The 15,485-nt window shown below is 40.3% G+C and overlaps 2 protein-coding genes across 2 annotated transcripts; both read right to left on the bottom strand.

Annotated features, from left to right (window-relative positions):
- Positions 1–256: 256 nt before the first annotated feature.
- On the bottom strand, positions 257–6,386 carry LOC113933548 (partner and localizer of BRCA2; the record flags this gene model as incomplete). The annotated part of the gene is made up of 5 exons (XM_035722221.1): positions 257–392; positions 982–1,067; positions 2,961–3,120; positions 5,529–5,601; positions 5,946–6,386. Coding segments are annotated over 5 exons (810 nt in total), but the record flags the coding sequence as incomplete, so codon positions are not given.
- A 174-nt stretch (positions 6,387–6,560) lies between these two features.
- Positions 6,561–15,434, bottom strand: PALB2 (partner and localizer of BRCA2). The gene is given in 6 exon segments (XM_035722583.1): positions 6,561–6,753; positions 9,649–11,129; positions 13,276–13,350; positions 13,353–13,377; positions 13,514–13,573; positions 15,307–15,434. Coding segments are annotated over 6 exon segments (1,749 nt in total). The 5' UTR covers positions 15,355–15,434; the 3' UTR covers positions 6,561–6,693.
- Between the last annotated feature and the right edge of the window lie 51 nt (positions 15,435–15,485).

The following is a 15,485-nucleotide window of genomic DNA, read 5'->3' as shown; positions in this document are numbered from 1 at the left end:
AAGAAGACTGAAGAAAGAATAAACTACGTTTGCTGAGCCTCTCCACTCCACTGCCTTCCCTCCTGCTAAATCGAGCTTCCCCTTCTCTAAACTGCTTTCATGATACAGCCTAGTGTTGAGGCAGAACCTGGTATACAACACCTACAGCCCAGAAAAACAAGAGGCTAGTGATCTTTCTCTGAAAGCCCGGGATAAAAGCATTCTTTAATAAATAAAACCAACCATCTTACCCTCCATCTTCTGCAAATGTCATGATTTCTACTTGTTGGTCACAAAGGGTCCCACTGCTACTGACTAGCCTCCTCTCTGTCAGGCCAAGCACAGCTTTTATATTTCCAGAACTCAGTAGTACTTGCTTTTCACGTTTACCATCAGAGGAACAAAGTAATGCCCTAAAACCAAGTATAAAGGAAAATGTGCAGAAGTCAGAAGTAAGCCTTCAATATGAAAGGACTAAGGTCCAATTTATTTTTATTTATTATTATTTTTTTAGAAAGGGGGCAAAGGGAGAAGAAGGGAGAATCTTAAGCAGGCTCCACGCCCAGCACAGAGCCCAATGCAGGGTTTGATCTCATGATTCTGAGATCATGACCTGAGCTGAAATCAAGAGTCAGAACTTAACCAACTAAGCCACCCAGGCGCCCTGAAGTTCCAATTTTAAATGGAAACTTCAGTCAGGGATATCATTCCATTGACAGGGTTTGTTTTTGTTTTTGTTTTTTTAAAAATCTCTCGTGGATCTAAATTTAGATTTTTTTTTCTTTTACGATTTTATTTTTAAATAATCTCTATACCCAACATGGGGCTTGAACCCACAACCCTAAGATCAAAAGTTGCATTGCTCTACCGACTGAGCCAGCCAGGTGTCCCTACATTAAGATTCTAAAATTCAAGCCTAGGTTATAACTTGCACTCAAAACAAGCTGACAGAGACAAAGAGAAAGAGAAAAGAAAAAAAACTACTCCTTGAGAATTATATACCTGATTTCTCTGATTTCCAAATTTCCCAAAGCACACACACGAGATTACAAACATCAGGCACTGGAACTATCTGTAATACTGGGAACCTAAATAAAATTAAAAAAGCCAAAAATTATACTTGGTTGTTCCATTTTTAATTAATCTAAATTTTCCAAAATTTGTCACATTTCTTTTCTATTCTCACTGCATCAGGATAGTTTCAAATATCAAACAAATATGAGAAAGTTCAGCAGGCACCCTCTTTCTAAAAGCTGTAAATCTAAATAAACTTATGCAAAACCGTGTGTATAGTAGCATTTAATACAATCTACACATTCTAACAATAAAGGAATAAATTAAATAAATTCTGCCATGTGGACAAATGGAACATTGTGCAGCCACTTAAAGTAAGTTTTACTCAGGGCACCTGGGTGGCTCAGTCGTTAAGCGTCTGCCTTCGGCTCAGGTCATGAGCCCAGGGTCCTGGGATCGAGCCCCACGTCAGGCTCCCTGCTCCGCGGGAAGCTGCTTCTCCATCTCCCACTCCCGCTGCTTGTGTTCCCTCTCTTGCTGTGTCTCTCTCTGTCAATAAATAAATCTTAAAAAAAAAAGTTTAACTCAAGGGGCACCTGGGTGGCTCAGTTGGTTAAGTGTCTGCCTTCGGCTCAGGTTCTTGGAATCAAGCCCCCTGTAGAGCTCTCTGCTCAGCAGGGAGCCTGCTTCTCTCTCTCTGCCCCTCCCCCCCACGTTTTTTCTCTCTCTCTCTCTCTCTCAAAAGAAAATCTTAAATAAGTTTATTCACATAATAAATATTTATTTATTTTTTAAAAAACATTTTATTATTTATTCCTTGCTCCTGCAAGAGCAGGGAACACAAGCAGGGGGAGAGGTGGAGAGGGAGAAGCAGGCTTCCCGCTGAGCAGGCCAGCCCGATGTGGGACTCGATCCCAGGACCCTGGGATCATGACCCTGAGCCGAAGGCAGACGCTTAACGACTGAGCCACCCAGGTGCCCATAAATAAATATTTATTGAGCACTACTATGCAAAGCATGGTGCCAGAAGCTGTGGATATACTGGAGAACAATGAAATTTGCCAAGAGTAGATCATAAGCATTCTCACCAAAAAACAAAAAAAAAAGCAAACAAAAAACCCCCCAAAACTATGTGAGCTGATACATGCTTTTTTGTTGTTTATTTTTATTTATTTAGAGAAGAGAGGGAGAGTACGTGGGGTGGGGAGGGGCAGAGAGAGAGTGAGAATCCAAGCAGATTGTGCTGAATGCAGACCCTGATATCACAGCCTGAGCTGAAACCAAGAGTCGGGCACTTAACCGACTGCACCACCCAGGCGTCCCAAGCTGATGCAGGTTAATGAACTTGACTATGGGAGTCCTTTCAGAGTGTAAAAAATATAAATCATCACATTATACACCTTAAATACAATTCTGCCAATCATACTTCCATAAAGGTAAAAAATAAATTCAAAATAGAGTATGAAGTCTATACAGAAACATGGAAAATGTTCATAGGTTGAGAAAAGGCAGATTAAAGATTTTAAGCACACCAGGATTGCAAGCATGTAAGATACGTATGAAGGTGGACAAGGACTAGAAGAAAATACATAAAGAAAAGAAGCAGGAAACAATGCTTTGGTGAGGGGTAACGGAACACGGGTATCAGCAAGTTTAGAGTCAGAAAAGACACAAAATTCCAAGCTTCTCCAACACATCCGGCATAAAATCCCTTTCTCAAAAAACGTGAATAAAATAAACAAAGCACAAGGTTCATTGTAATCTACATGGTGTACACGGTGGGTATATGGTGCTTACTGTACAACTTTTCTCTATGTTTGAAAATTTTCATAATGAAATGGTGGGAAGCATGACTCACCTCAGTTCTGTCTTGCGTGGTCGTGGGTCCCATTTTCGGTAGTTGCCCATCTATATTACTATGTAAATGCTTGTAAAGGACCGCTCTCAGCTCTAAGATTCTGACTTACCTCTGTGAAGTGCCAGGAATAAAGTTTTTCCCATCGCAAGTATTGAGAGGTGTCCAAAGAGAAACTACGTATTCACAGGCAGTTATGATACATGGCTCTTTGAAACCTGCTCTTTCCCACCACATGGCACTCACATCCACCGAACAGAACCGGAAGGGTTCTGAAATAACAGCAACAACAGTTACATTTAGGTGATACTTGGGGTCTGTTTCTGAAAAGAATACGTATGAAAAGTGTTGGGTCATAAAGATTAAACACCAAGTAAAACGTAATTAAAGTTTTCTATAGGTCAAAGAAAGAGCGGGGCCCTGGCTGGCCTTAGTTGGTGGAACATGTGACTCTTGATCCTCAGAGTTTTAAGTTCAAGCCCCACGTTGGGTGGAGGGATTACTCAAAATAAAATCTTTTTTTTTTTTTATTTATTTATTCATGAGAGACAGAGGAGGAGAGAGAGAGAGGTGAGAGAGAGAGAGAGGGAGAAGCAGAGGGAGAAGCAGGCTCCCAAGGAGCAGGGAGCCCGATGCAGGAACTCGATCCCAGACCCTGGGATCATGACCTGAGCCGAAGGCAGACGCTTAACCATCTGAGCCACCCAGGCGCCCAAAAATAAATCTTAAAAAAAAATTTATGTACTAAAAAAATTGCCCCCACACACTTCTATCATGATAGATCTAAAAATGTATAGGGTGTAGCTCCAGAATGGAACAGATGCAGATTTAATCACAAAATATAGCCCATAAGAACTTGCCCATTTGGAAATGAAAATCCTGATGAACCACCCATGGGTTGAAGAGGGAATAAAACTGAAACAACATACTAACAGTTGGACTCTTGAAACAACGTGGGGTTGGGCACACCGACTTCCTACATACTCAAAAATCTGCATGTAACTTTTGACTTCCCAAAACTTAACTACTAATAGCTTACTACTGACAGGAAGCCTTACTGATAACATAAACGGTCAATCAACACATGTTTGGCATGTTATATGTATTATATACTCTATAATAAAGTATAGAGAAAAGAAAATGTTATAAAGAAAATCATAAGGTAGAGAATATACATTTACAATTCTGTACTGTGTTTACTGAAAAAGAAAAAGGCTGCGTGTAAGTGAGGCCTCTGCAGTTCAAACCCATGTTGTTCAAGAGTCAACTGTATTTTCCAAATGAATAAGGAGGAAAACTGTGTATCCAAACACACAGAGCATGGCCAAAGTAGTTATTGCCAAAAGAAATTTATAATCATAAAAGCACTGATTCAAAAAACCAAAAAAAATAAAAAATAAAATAGAGTAAGAAAACAGCTCAAGAAGTTAGTAAAAGAGTAAGAAAGTAAGCACAATGAAAAACAGAAGCAACTGTTTAGGGTAAAAACAGAAATAAATCAACAAGAAACCAAAAAAAACCTAATTAGCAATCAATACAACCAAAAACTAGGTTTTTGGGGGAGACCCACAGAATGGAAAATCTTTTAAGTTTGATGCAGGCAAAAAATACTTGAGAAAATGGGGACTAGGGGGAGAGAGTGTAACTGAATACACACAGACAAAAAAACATTATTAGAATAACTTTTTTACCTACAAATTAGAAAAATAAAAATGAAATGGTTTGATTCCTTTAAGAAATGAGGTTATTAAAACCGATTCAAGAACAGGCTTGACCATTACTATGTATCTTTTATACAAAAGGAATCTGGGGCTCAGAGGGGTAAACACTTTGTCCAAGGTCACACAGCCAGTAGCTGGCAGAAAGTTTATGTGGGTTTCAAGCTCTTTCTTTTACAACCAATTGTTCCCAGCTGGGAGGGGTTTTGCAACCTTTCCCTGGTGGTATTAGCAATACCTGCAGACATTTTGGGTTATCATAACTGGGGGCAGGGTGCTATTGGCTCTAGCAGGTAGAGGCAGGATTGCTGCTAAATGTCCTACAATGCACAGGACAGCCCCTGCAACAAAGAATTATCCAGCCCACGATGTCCGAGTGCAGAGATTGGGAAACCGTGCTCTGTACCACGCTACTTCAGCACCATGTACAAGAAGTTAATTAGGACACAGGTCAATCCACTTCTTGGGATTTACTAAAATAGCATTAACAGAATACTGTAACTTAATATTCTCAGAAATATTGTATCACATAGCATATGAAAAATTAGCCATTCACTATAATCTAGAACTGCTACCCATTTTCTTATAAATCACCATTTCCTTCTAGAAACACTACACCATTTGGAAAGGAGGGTCATGAATGACTTTCTCCCTGTCAAAAATGCCTGGTTTAATTTAGATACAAAGTTGAGTTACCTAGCTTACCTTGTTAGACACAAGTTGAGTTACCTAGCTTACGTTGTTCTTGGCAATGAATGGCTTGACATATAAACTTCTGGAGAAGATCTCAAAACATAAATACAGCTAAATATTGTGAAAAACAAAGAATTTAAATGTTTTTCTGAATCTGTTTCACCAAGTTAAGTGTTAAATTACGAATCAAATTCTTCCCAATATTCCTAGCAGTTAACTTTTTTTACATGTAAGACACAAGACACATTATAAGGGAACAGTCTTCTGACCTTTAACTTTGAAACCAATTGAAGGTGGCCCTGGGTTTAAGCTATCATAAGCAGGAAGGTCAGTTACTTCAGTCTGTGGAAATAAAAGTCACACCGTTAATCTAGGCTTTATAGATGTCTGCCTGCATTGCTCATTCATCATCATGTCTACTTGATATGTATTATTTTCTCTGACACAGCAGCCAAACTCCATATGCACCTGCTTCCTTAATAACAAAGGGAATTTTATTTTAAAAATATGTTAATTTTGACTTCCCCCAAGTGAACTTAATGGTTACAGTGAAGTCGTATCAAAGAGACATGTTAAATTATTCTTAAACACTGAGAAGCCAACGTGTAAGAAAGTCACATGCTGTCCAAATTCACTAGGATATTTCATTCCTTCTTAAAAAATCTCACCAGGGAAGCCGACTGTACCTGTTCGGTGGACTGTTTCCCACGACTCCAGGTGTGGATTTCCACACAGCTGACTGTCTTGAGAGGGACTGACTCAGGGGGAAGAGGTGTTGCCTGGGGACCAGAATCACAGTCACAAGAAGGCTGTCCTTCCCTCCCTGACACAACAAGGCTGCAATCTGATTTTGACGGGCTGGCCCAACCGTTGCGTTGTTTCTGATCACTGTCTTTTAAGTGAGGAAGTTGGGGTGTAGAGCAAGTTGGCCCAACAGCCTCTGCACACACTTTTTCACAGTGAGTTTGGGAGCCAAAAGCTGGAGTAGTGCCTAAGGTGGGGAAAGCATGCGAGCACACATCTGCTGTGGGCCCGTTTTTATCCTCGGGGGCACCAGTATTTAAAGGCGTGAAAAGTAATATGGATGAAGAAAGGCCCTCTGAGACCGGCTTGTTAGGTTTGACGTTTTAGGTTGTGCTTTTCCCGGGAGAACAAGAATTTCCTCTTCCAAGTCCTCCGTTTCAATATCGATTTGTTGAGGAGTCAGTTCTTCAAAATGCTACAGTTTCCCTCCTTAGGTGCATCTGTCCATACATGCTTGATACAAAAGGCTCAACTGGTTTTTCTGAACAGGACTTCAGTTTTTCAAGCTTAAGAGGTCCAAAGACTTCATCAGTAACTGAAAGTCTGTGGTTTTGAGAAAAGATGACAGTTGCTTTAAACTTAGCAATTCATTCTCCTGAAATGAAGCCCTGAATGCAGCAGAATCCAAGGCTAGATAAGCATTATTTCTGGAAGGAAGGGAGTCCTCTTTTTGACAATGATCTTCCTTCCCTAAAATAGAAAGGAACAACAGTAACAACAAGTATCCAATACCCAACAGAGTGTGAGCGTCTAAACGCCAAGGCAGTGCAAAATATTCATTACTCTTCCCATCCAGGACTCTGAAACCTCAGTGCATGGTTCAAAAGCCAGGCATAGGGTGGTGGCTAACTAGCAGTACCAAAACAGTATGGTGCTGACCGCATTAGCTGGGAGAAGGAAGACCAGTATCTAGTCCCAGCTCTGCCATTGATCTACTGTTACCTCTTCCCTGGTCTCTCCTAAGGGAACTAAACTAAGAATCTCTAAAGTCCTTCTGCTCTTAAAAGAACTATGATTCCAACCATCAAACATGATTCCAACAGGCTCCCAGAGCACAGTTTACAAAATGCTCGTTCGTCTGACTGAAGAAAACTCAAGTCCCCTTTTCAAGCAGAGCAATTTACTACTCTTACAGCAACTGGCATTCTACGTGATTCAAAATGTAGGCAAGTTGGCCCAACCGCCTCTGTAGACACTTTGTCACAGCATGCTTGGGTGTCAGAAGCTGGAGTAGTGCCCAAGATGGGGAAAGCTGCATCCATCAACTGATAAATGAATAAACGGTGGCACATACATACAGCGGGTATCATTCAGCCATAAAAAAAGGATGAGGTACAGATACGTGCTGCAACATGGATGAATCTCGAAAAATAAACTAAGGGAAAGCAGCCAGACACAAAAAGTCACATATTTATTAATTCCTTTAATATGCCATATCCAAAACAAGTAAACCCATAAGCTAGAATACATATTGGTGGTTGCCAGGGGCTGGGGGCGGGAGAGGAAATGGGGAGGAACTGCTTAAGGGACATGGGGTTTCCTTCTGGAGTGATGAACATGTTTTGGAACTAGGCAGGGGTCCTGGTGGCACAACCCTGTGAATATACTAAATGCCAGTAAATTATTCACTTGCTTCGAGATGGTTAATTTTATGTAATGTGAAGGTCACCTCAAGAAAAAAAAATGTTTAATGTAGCAGCAGGATACTAAAATCACCACAGATTATTTCAAAGTACACAAAAAAGTGTTTCTAGTTTATTACTAGATTGCCCCACATTCTGATTGCTTTGTATTCTTGTTGGCTTAAAGATGACAATAAAAAAATTGGGGCGCCTGGGTGGCTCAGTTGGTTAAGCGACTGCCTTCGGCTCAGGTCATGATCCTGGAGTCCTGGGATCGAGTCCCACATCGGGCTCCCTGCTTGGCAGGGAGTCTGCTTCTCCCTCTGACCCTCTTCCCTCTTGTGCTCTCTAACTCTCATTCTATCTCTCTCAAATAAATAAATAAAATCTTAAAAAAAAAATAAAAGATGACAATAAAAAAAAGTCATAATGATTATGGTCTTTTAATTTTTTTTTTAGAATTTTTTTTTTAACTTATTCATTCGAGACACAGAGATAGAGAGAGAATATGAGCAGGGGGAGAAGCAGGCCCCCCGCTGAGCAGGAAGCCCGCTACGGGGCTCGATCCCAGGACCCTGGGACCATGACCTGAGCCGAAGGCAGATGCTTAACAACTGAGCCACCCAGGTGCCCCGGTCTTTTAATTAAAAATTAATTAATTAGAGCCCATAGGCCAAAGTCTGTGTCCAAATGCTATAGAACAGTCAGCAACCTGTTTTTGTAAATAAAGTTTTAATTGGAACACATTCATATATTGTCTGTGGCTACCTTCCCACTATACTTGACTAGCTGTGATGGAGCACAAAGACTATATTAACTATTTGGACCTTTACAGTAAGAAAGTTTGCTGATGTCTAATACAGAACCAGAGTGAATTATCTAGTTGTTATGCTTGCTTTATAAAATGTGAGAACTCCAGAGTAAATGATATTTAAATTGTATCATTTGCTATCCTCCAAAATCTTGTGTCCCACAGGCCTGAGAGAGCCTATAGTAGATATGTTTTTTTTTTTTAAGATTTTTTTTTTTTTTTACCCAAAAAAGTTGCTCAGACGTACTGCATTTTACTACACAGTTATTCCTTTTCTTTTTTTTAAGATTTTTATTTTTGGGCGCCTGGGTGGCTCAGTGGTTAAGCAACTGCCTTCAGCTCAGGTCAAGGTCCCAGGGTCCTGGAATCGAGCCCCCTCATCGGGCTTCCTGCTCAGCAGTAGGCCTGCTTCTCCCTCCCCCACTCCTCCTGCTTGTGTTCCTGCTCTGTCTCTGTCAAATAAATAAATAAAATCTTAAAAAAAAAAAAAGATTTTTAGGTAATCTCTACACCCAACATGAGGCTCAAACTCACAGCTCTGAGATCAAGAGTCTCATGCTCTATGGACTAAGCCAGCCAGGTGCCCCTACACAGTCATTCCTAAGAGAGTTTGTTAGTGGACTCACACGCTGACACAAATTTCACGTTTTACCTCAAAAACACTTCCTCTGTAGGTCATAACTTTTCTCTATGGATAGGTTGTGTTGTATGAATAATACTAATTTAGGTGAGTATCTAATATATTTTCCTTTTCAATATCAACTTTTCAACCACATTCGTAGATTCTGGTACCACATAGCCAGGTTTGAGTCCTGGCTCTGTCACCTGAATGAATTAATCACTTTAGTCTCCTTGTGCCTTAGTTTCCTGTAGGTCTGTAAAGTGAGGCTAAAAATAGATTCTACCTCATATAGGCTTGCTGTGATGATTCAAGGAGTTAATATCTGCACAACATTTAGAAAGTAGCAGGCACAGGGCACCTGGGTGGCTCAGTCAGTTAAGCATCCGACTCTTGGCTTTGGCTCAGGTCATGATCTCAGGGTCCTCCCTCTGCTACTCCCCCATTCTCCCTCTCATAAATTAAAAAAAAAAAAAAAAGTACCAGGCACATAGTAAGTATTGGCTACCATCATCAACCATACCTTGATTTACCTTTAATTTTCTTCTACCATGACTAATTGCTTTTTCATTCTCATCTTTGTGTAGGGTGACTTCTTCTTTGGATCTATTAACACCTGCTGTGCCAGGAGTTGGCAAAAGTAGTTCATGATGATCCAATACAGGCGGGGAGACTGACTTTCTTTTTCCTCCGTGTCTTCTACCAGATGGCTGCGTAACTGCCTTCCTGGGAAGGTTATCTTTAGTGGGCCCGGTGGGAGAGTTGACTTCAGTTAACGAGAGACCTTTCTGACGTCTTCTTGAACTTGGTTGTCCTATGCATGTGTCAGATGTTCTAATTTCACTCTGGTCAGTTTCTTCACTGCAAAGGTTTAAATTTTTAGTTGCTTCCTTATTTTTATTTTTAAACCCTTTCTTTCTGACACCCAAATGACTGTGAATTACAGCCTCCAGGGCTACCTTCCTCTGGCAATTTGACATGCGTCGTGTCGTTCTAACATAATATTCTGCGGGAAATAGAAGGCCTTCGAGCATTGTACAAGAATGTGTTTGATTTTCTGCAGAAGCAGGAGAGATTACTTCTGGGCTAAGACTCTTAGATTGACTTACAACCTCATTTTCCTGAAGACTTTCATTTCTACCATCAGGAGTGTTATGGAGAGATGTTAAAGACTTCTCTGTGTGATTCTGTCCTTTTAAGTTTTGGCTTTCACTGGCTGATAAGTTATCATAAGTGAGTTTATTTATAGAGTATGAATTATCTGCCTCTAAGTCAGGACTTCTAGGCAGCTGGCCACTTGCACTTACAGCTTTGTTTACCTCTGGGTTATCTGTACAGACCGTCATTTTTTTGCCTTGTGCCTCTAGGTCTACAGGTGAAGCAGGGTTAATGTTTTTCAGATTGTGAGTAGTGAGTTCACAGTCACCTTTAGGAGGCTTATGTTCAAGGTGCGGACCGCTACTGCTATTTGACAGAGTAAATGAAGCAAGCGTAGGCATCCCGGGGAAATTATTCCCTCTTACAAGTGCATCGACACCTCTTTGTGGTTTGGCAGTTGGTGGAATTAATACACCTCTTGCATTAGTTTCTGTCGCTGGTGCTGGAGAACCAGGGATGTCAGATGTAGAACTTGAAAGACAAGTTCTTTCATTTACAGGTGTTCTAGGATTTTCTCTATTGATTTCCTCCTGTTCCTTTAGTCTTTTTCCAGAAAGTATCAGTGAATCCGCATCCAAGAAAGATTCTCTTGCCTGTGCAGTGTATGTTCTCTTCTGCTGCTTTTTTCTTCTCCCTGGCAGCTCACTCTGCCTTTTCTCAGAGCCACTGGCCTGGTAGGGAAAATGTTCTTGGCTATCACCTGTTCTTTGTATATGTAATTCCTCCACAGGGCCATGTCCAGGGTTGAAGGACTCAGGCTCAAAGTCAAGTGTGATGGGTGTCTTTTCTCCAGTTTCTTCATCCAGATGGGTGCTGATTTGTAATGTGTCACAAGGAGATACTTTATTTTTAGGTTCTGAGAAAAAAATTATATAATTAAATAATTTCCTTTTAAATGAAGCAAAAAATATCCCATTATTTATTTTTAAATATATATAAAAATACTATTTATATGAAAGAGTCAATGGTATTTCATTCAGGCAGATCAAAGTTCAAATTTTTAATATTCTAATACACTTATAATTTTAAGTAAATGTAAAAAACAGAATTATGCTGGAAAAAATGATTTTAAACTAAAAGATAATTTATTCTTTATTGCAATCATCTTAGTTTTTTTCTCCAGCTTTACTGAGGTACAATTGACAAATAAAATTGTACATATTTAAGTTATACAATGAGATGTTTTCATATAGGTATACACTGTGAAATATTACCACAATCAAGCTAATTAAAATATCCATCATTTTTGGGTGGTGCAGTCGGTTAAGCATCTGACTCCTGATGTTCACTCAGGTCATGATCTCAGGGTGTAGGATCAAGCCCTGTGTCAGGCTCAGTGCTCAGTGGAAGTCTGCTTGGGATTCTCTCCCTCTCACTCTGCCCCTCATCCCCACACTCTCTCTCTCTCTCAAATAAATAGATCTTAAAATATATATATATAATATATATATATACATCATTTCACATAATTATGATTTTGTGTGTGTACGTGTGTGGAGGGGACACTTAAGATCAGTTCTCCTACCAAATTTCAAGTATATGACACAGTATTATTAACTACTATTTCCATGCTGTAATCAAAGCTGCAGGACTTATTCATTCTGTATAACTGAAACTCTGTACCCTTTGAACAACACCTTATTCATTCTGTATAACTGAAACTCTGTACCCTTTGAACAACACCTTCCCATTCCCCCTACCATCTCACCTAAATTTTTATTTCATGTCCTTTTTTTTTTTGCTCAAGTAATTTTAATAACCTCCAATTTTGTGATTATAAATACCTATTAACATGAGTAATGATCATTATTTTTTAGAATACTTCTGGCCAGACTTTTTTCTCTGTACATATATAAATGCTTATTTTTTTAAAAAATCATCTTTCCAATATTTACACAATAAATATAATTTCTAAAAGTTGAGAGGGGAAAGAGCAACTAAACAAACAATCCAACCAAAAGAATAGTTCACCGCTCACAGGATGGGAAAAATCTTTACAACGTATATGATAAGGATCTAATAGCTAGAATATATTAAGAACACTTACAACTCAACAATAAAAAGGCAAATAACCTAATTAAAATATTGGCAAAGGACTTCAATAGATATTTCTCTGAATAAGATATACAAGTGGCCAATAAGCACATGAAAAGATGCTCAATATCATTAGTCACTAGGATGTGCAAATCAAAGCCATAATTAGATATCACTTCACATCAACCAGGATGGTTATAATTTTAAAAATGGAAAATGACAAGTACTGGTGAGGATGTGCAGAAACTGGAACCCTTGCGCATCGTGGTAGGAACGTAAAGTGGTACTGATGTTGCAGGAAACAGTTTGGCAGATTCTCAAAAGGTTAAAGAGAGAACCACCATATGACCCAGCACTTCTACTTCTAGGTATAATCCCAAAAGAACCGAAAACATACATCCCAACAAACACTTGCATATGAATGTTCATAGCAGCATAATGGCCAAAATTCATAACTAAAAAGTAGAAACAACCCAAATGTCCATCAACTGATGAATGGATATATAAATTGTGGTACATCTATCCAATGGAATAGTATTCAGCTGCACAAAGAAGTGAAGTACTGATGCACGCTTGGATGTAAGTACAGAGGGATGACTGTTGAAGACATGATGCTAAGTGAAAGAAGTCAATCACAAAAGATCACATATTATATGGCTCCATTCATATGGAATGTCCAGAATAGGTAAATCCACAGAGGCAGAAAGTAGATTAGTGGTTTCCAGGGTTTGGCAGTAAGATGGGTACAGGGTTTCTTTTCAGGGTGGTAAAAATTCTGGAATTAGATGATGATGGTTTGCACAATATTGTGAGTATACAATGAACCACTGAATTATATATATATATACACTTTAAAAACACTCTATTGCTTGTTCTATCTTTTGGTTATAAAAAAAAAAAAAAACCACAACCAAATACACCTGGAAAATGAATAATAAAGCAAGCATAAGTAAATGGCCTAGCTTTACCTGAGTGGTTTAGCTGTGGTGAAATTTCCTGCTGGAGCAAGCAATCATGTTCTTCCACTGTTTTTTTAATAGAATTCTAACCTTCTCAGCTCTTTGGGCACGCTAGAGAAAACAAAAGCAGCTCAAGGAACAAATTTAAGAAAAAGAAGTATTTTTTTAAAGCTTTATTATTACGAAGAATTGTTTGTATATAGTTCATCCTACAATACCTCAGTTTGAGAGAGTAAGATTCACTCACCTGAAGGCGGGCCAGTGTCTTGCTGTATTCCCTTTTCAAGAATGCTAATTTTTCCTTCAACTGGAAGAAGAAAAACAGCAAACGATACTGAGTAGGTAGAAAGAAAAGTCAGAGAGAGTGGACACAGTGCCTGTCAGACCCAAATAAGCAGTGCTTAGCAGGTCCCTCAGCAATAGACAGAGGAGGGAGTAGCAGGTGCCCACACTACTTTCAGTTCTCACAAAGCACCAAGCTCTCCAATACCTAAGCACATTTACCTAAACTGTTCCTACCACCTGGAGCATTTCCTCCCCAACTTATTTTGCTAAGTCCTACTGATTCCTCAAGCCTCAACTTACATTTTATTCCGCCAGGGTAGACTTCTAGGTCTTTCCTGAAATCCAGGTGGTACATTCCACCTCTCCACTGTGCTTCCTTTATCACAATACTTATTATATACTATGCTGTCTATTTCCTTCTGTTTCCCTCCATTGTGAGATCCCTTAAGGTAGCCGGAGCTGTCATCCTCAGACATTCATCAAACAAATGAATCTCTTGTCAGTTAATAGTCCAGGTATCTGTAGTCCCTGGAACAATAACTGATAACCACTCTAAATTATGGTCTCAGATGCTAGAACTAGAGTTGTCAAGCTTACACACAAGTTAGGGCTACTGATAATTAACAAGAAAACAAATACCCAGACAAGATGATATCACATGGTAATCAATACCCAGATCAACAGGGAGATGTGAGTGCCTGAGCTACTTAGGTAGGGTGGCCAGAGAGGCATTTCTGAGGACTTTTCTTTCGAGCCCAGCCCCGAAGGAGGAAGGAGCTAGCTTTGGGAAGATCAGAGGAAAGCAATTTGTCCAAGATCACACAATTTATCAATGGCATGATCCAAACCCAGGTAGTTGAATTCTACAATCTGTGCTCTTAATCTCTATGCTAGTTTGCTTCTCACAGGGTCGGTCCTCTTTATCACCAACCTTATCAACATTTAAGAACTATCTTGTTGACTTGTAAATGACCTATCTCACCCTCGCGGAAAGGTAGGCTGGGATAAGAGGACTGATGAGCTAATGTGAATGAGGAGTCTAGCACGATGCCTGGAACAGCCAGCACAGATACGTTCAGGCTAACATCATCAGCAGGAGCACAAGGTGGCATGGGTAAGGACTGGTCAGAGCAGCACTGCTGTAGAAGCAAAAGCTGGAAACACCTAAAAGTCTCTCAGCAGAGTAATGGCTAATGAAAAGATGGCACTTCCACAATACATAACACTATATAGAACTTTAAAAAAGTAACGTAGGTTAACATGAAATAACATGGATGAAACCTGGAGAAGTAAAATGTAAGTTGCAGAACCATTCAGCTCATACTATTTGTGAACAAAAAATACACACTACTTTTTGGTAGTTAGGGAATATAACCACAACCTTCCAAATCCCCCACCTCCGTCCACCACACACACATACACGCGCGAAAAGATCTGAAGCATCAAGCTGTTTAGAGATCTACTTAAGGGAGCGGGTGGGAGAAGCCAAGATTGAAAAGAGTGTGTGGGGGTGGGGAGAATGTCAAAGGGCACTTTGGCTTTATCCAGAATTTTACGTTTCGTATTTATGCATCACTGCTGTAAGAAAACTTGTTCTTTAAATGCCTCCACATGAGCACAGGACCCTTCATATTTTCATTCCCGGTGCCCGCTGAGTCCAAAGAGCGTAGGTCAGAGGTCACTGCCAACCCCGGACGGTGAAATCCTAGGCAAAGAGTCAGTTCTGAGTCAACCCTTCCCGCACACCCAGGGCACCTTTTCCTTCTCCTCACAGCTGAGGGGCTTCCCGGGAGGCTCTTCCATCGGGCTGGCGGCCGAACGGAAGGAGCGGCCGTCGCCGGCCCCGGGCCTGCGCACACGAAGGCCCCGGCTGGCCCTGGGTCCCGGAGGCGCCCAGGAAAGAAACCCGGCGCCCGGGGATACCCCCGGCGCGC

Source organism: Zalophus californianus, chromosome 10 (assembly GCF_009762305.2).
Source record: "Zalophus californianus isolate mZalCal1 chromosome 10, mZalCal1.pri.v2, whole genome shotgun sequence".
Classification (NCBI taxonomy): domain Eukaryota; kingdom Metazoa; phylum Chordata; class Mammalia; order Carnivora; family Otariidae; genus Zalophus; species Zalophus californianus.
Note: the sequence above shows the minus strand (reverse complement) of the source record. Positions and strands in the feature narration are given on the sequence as shown.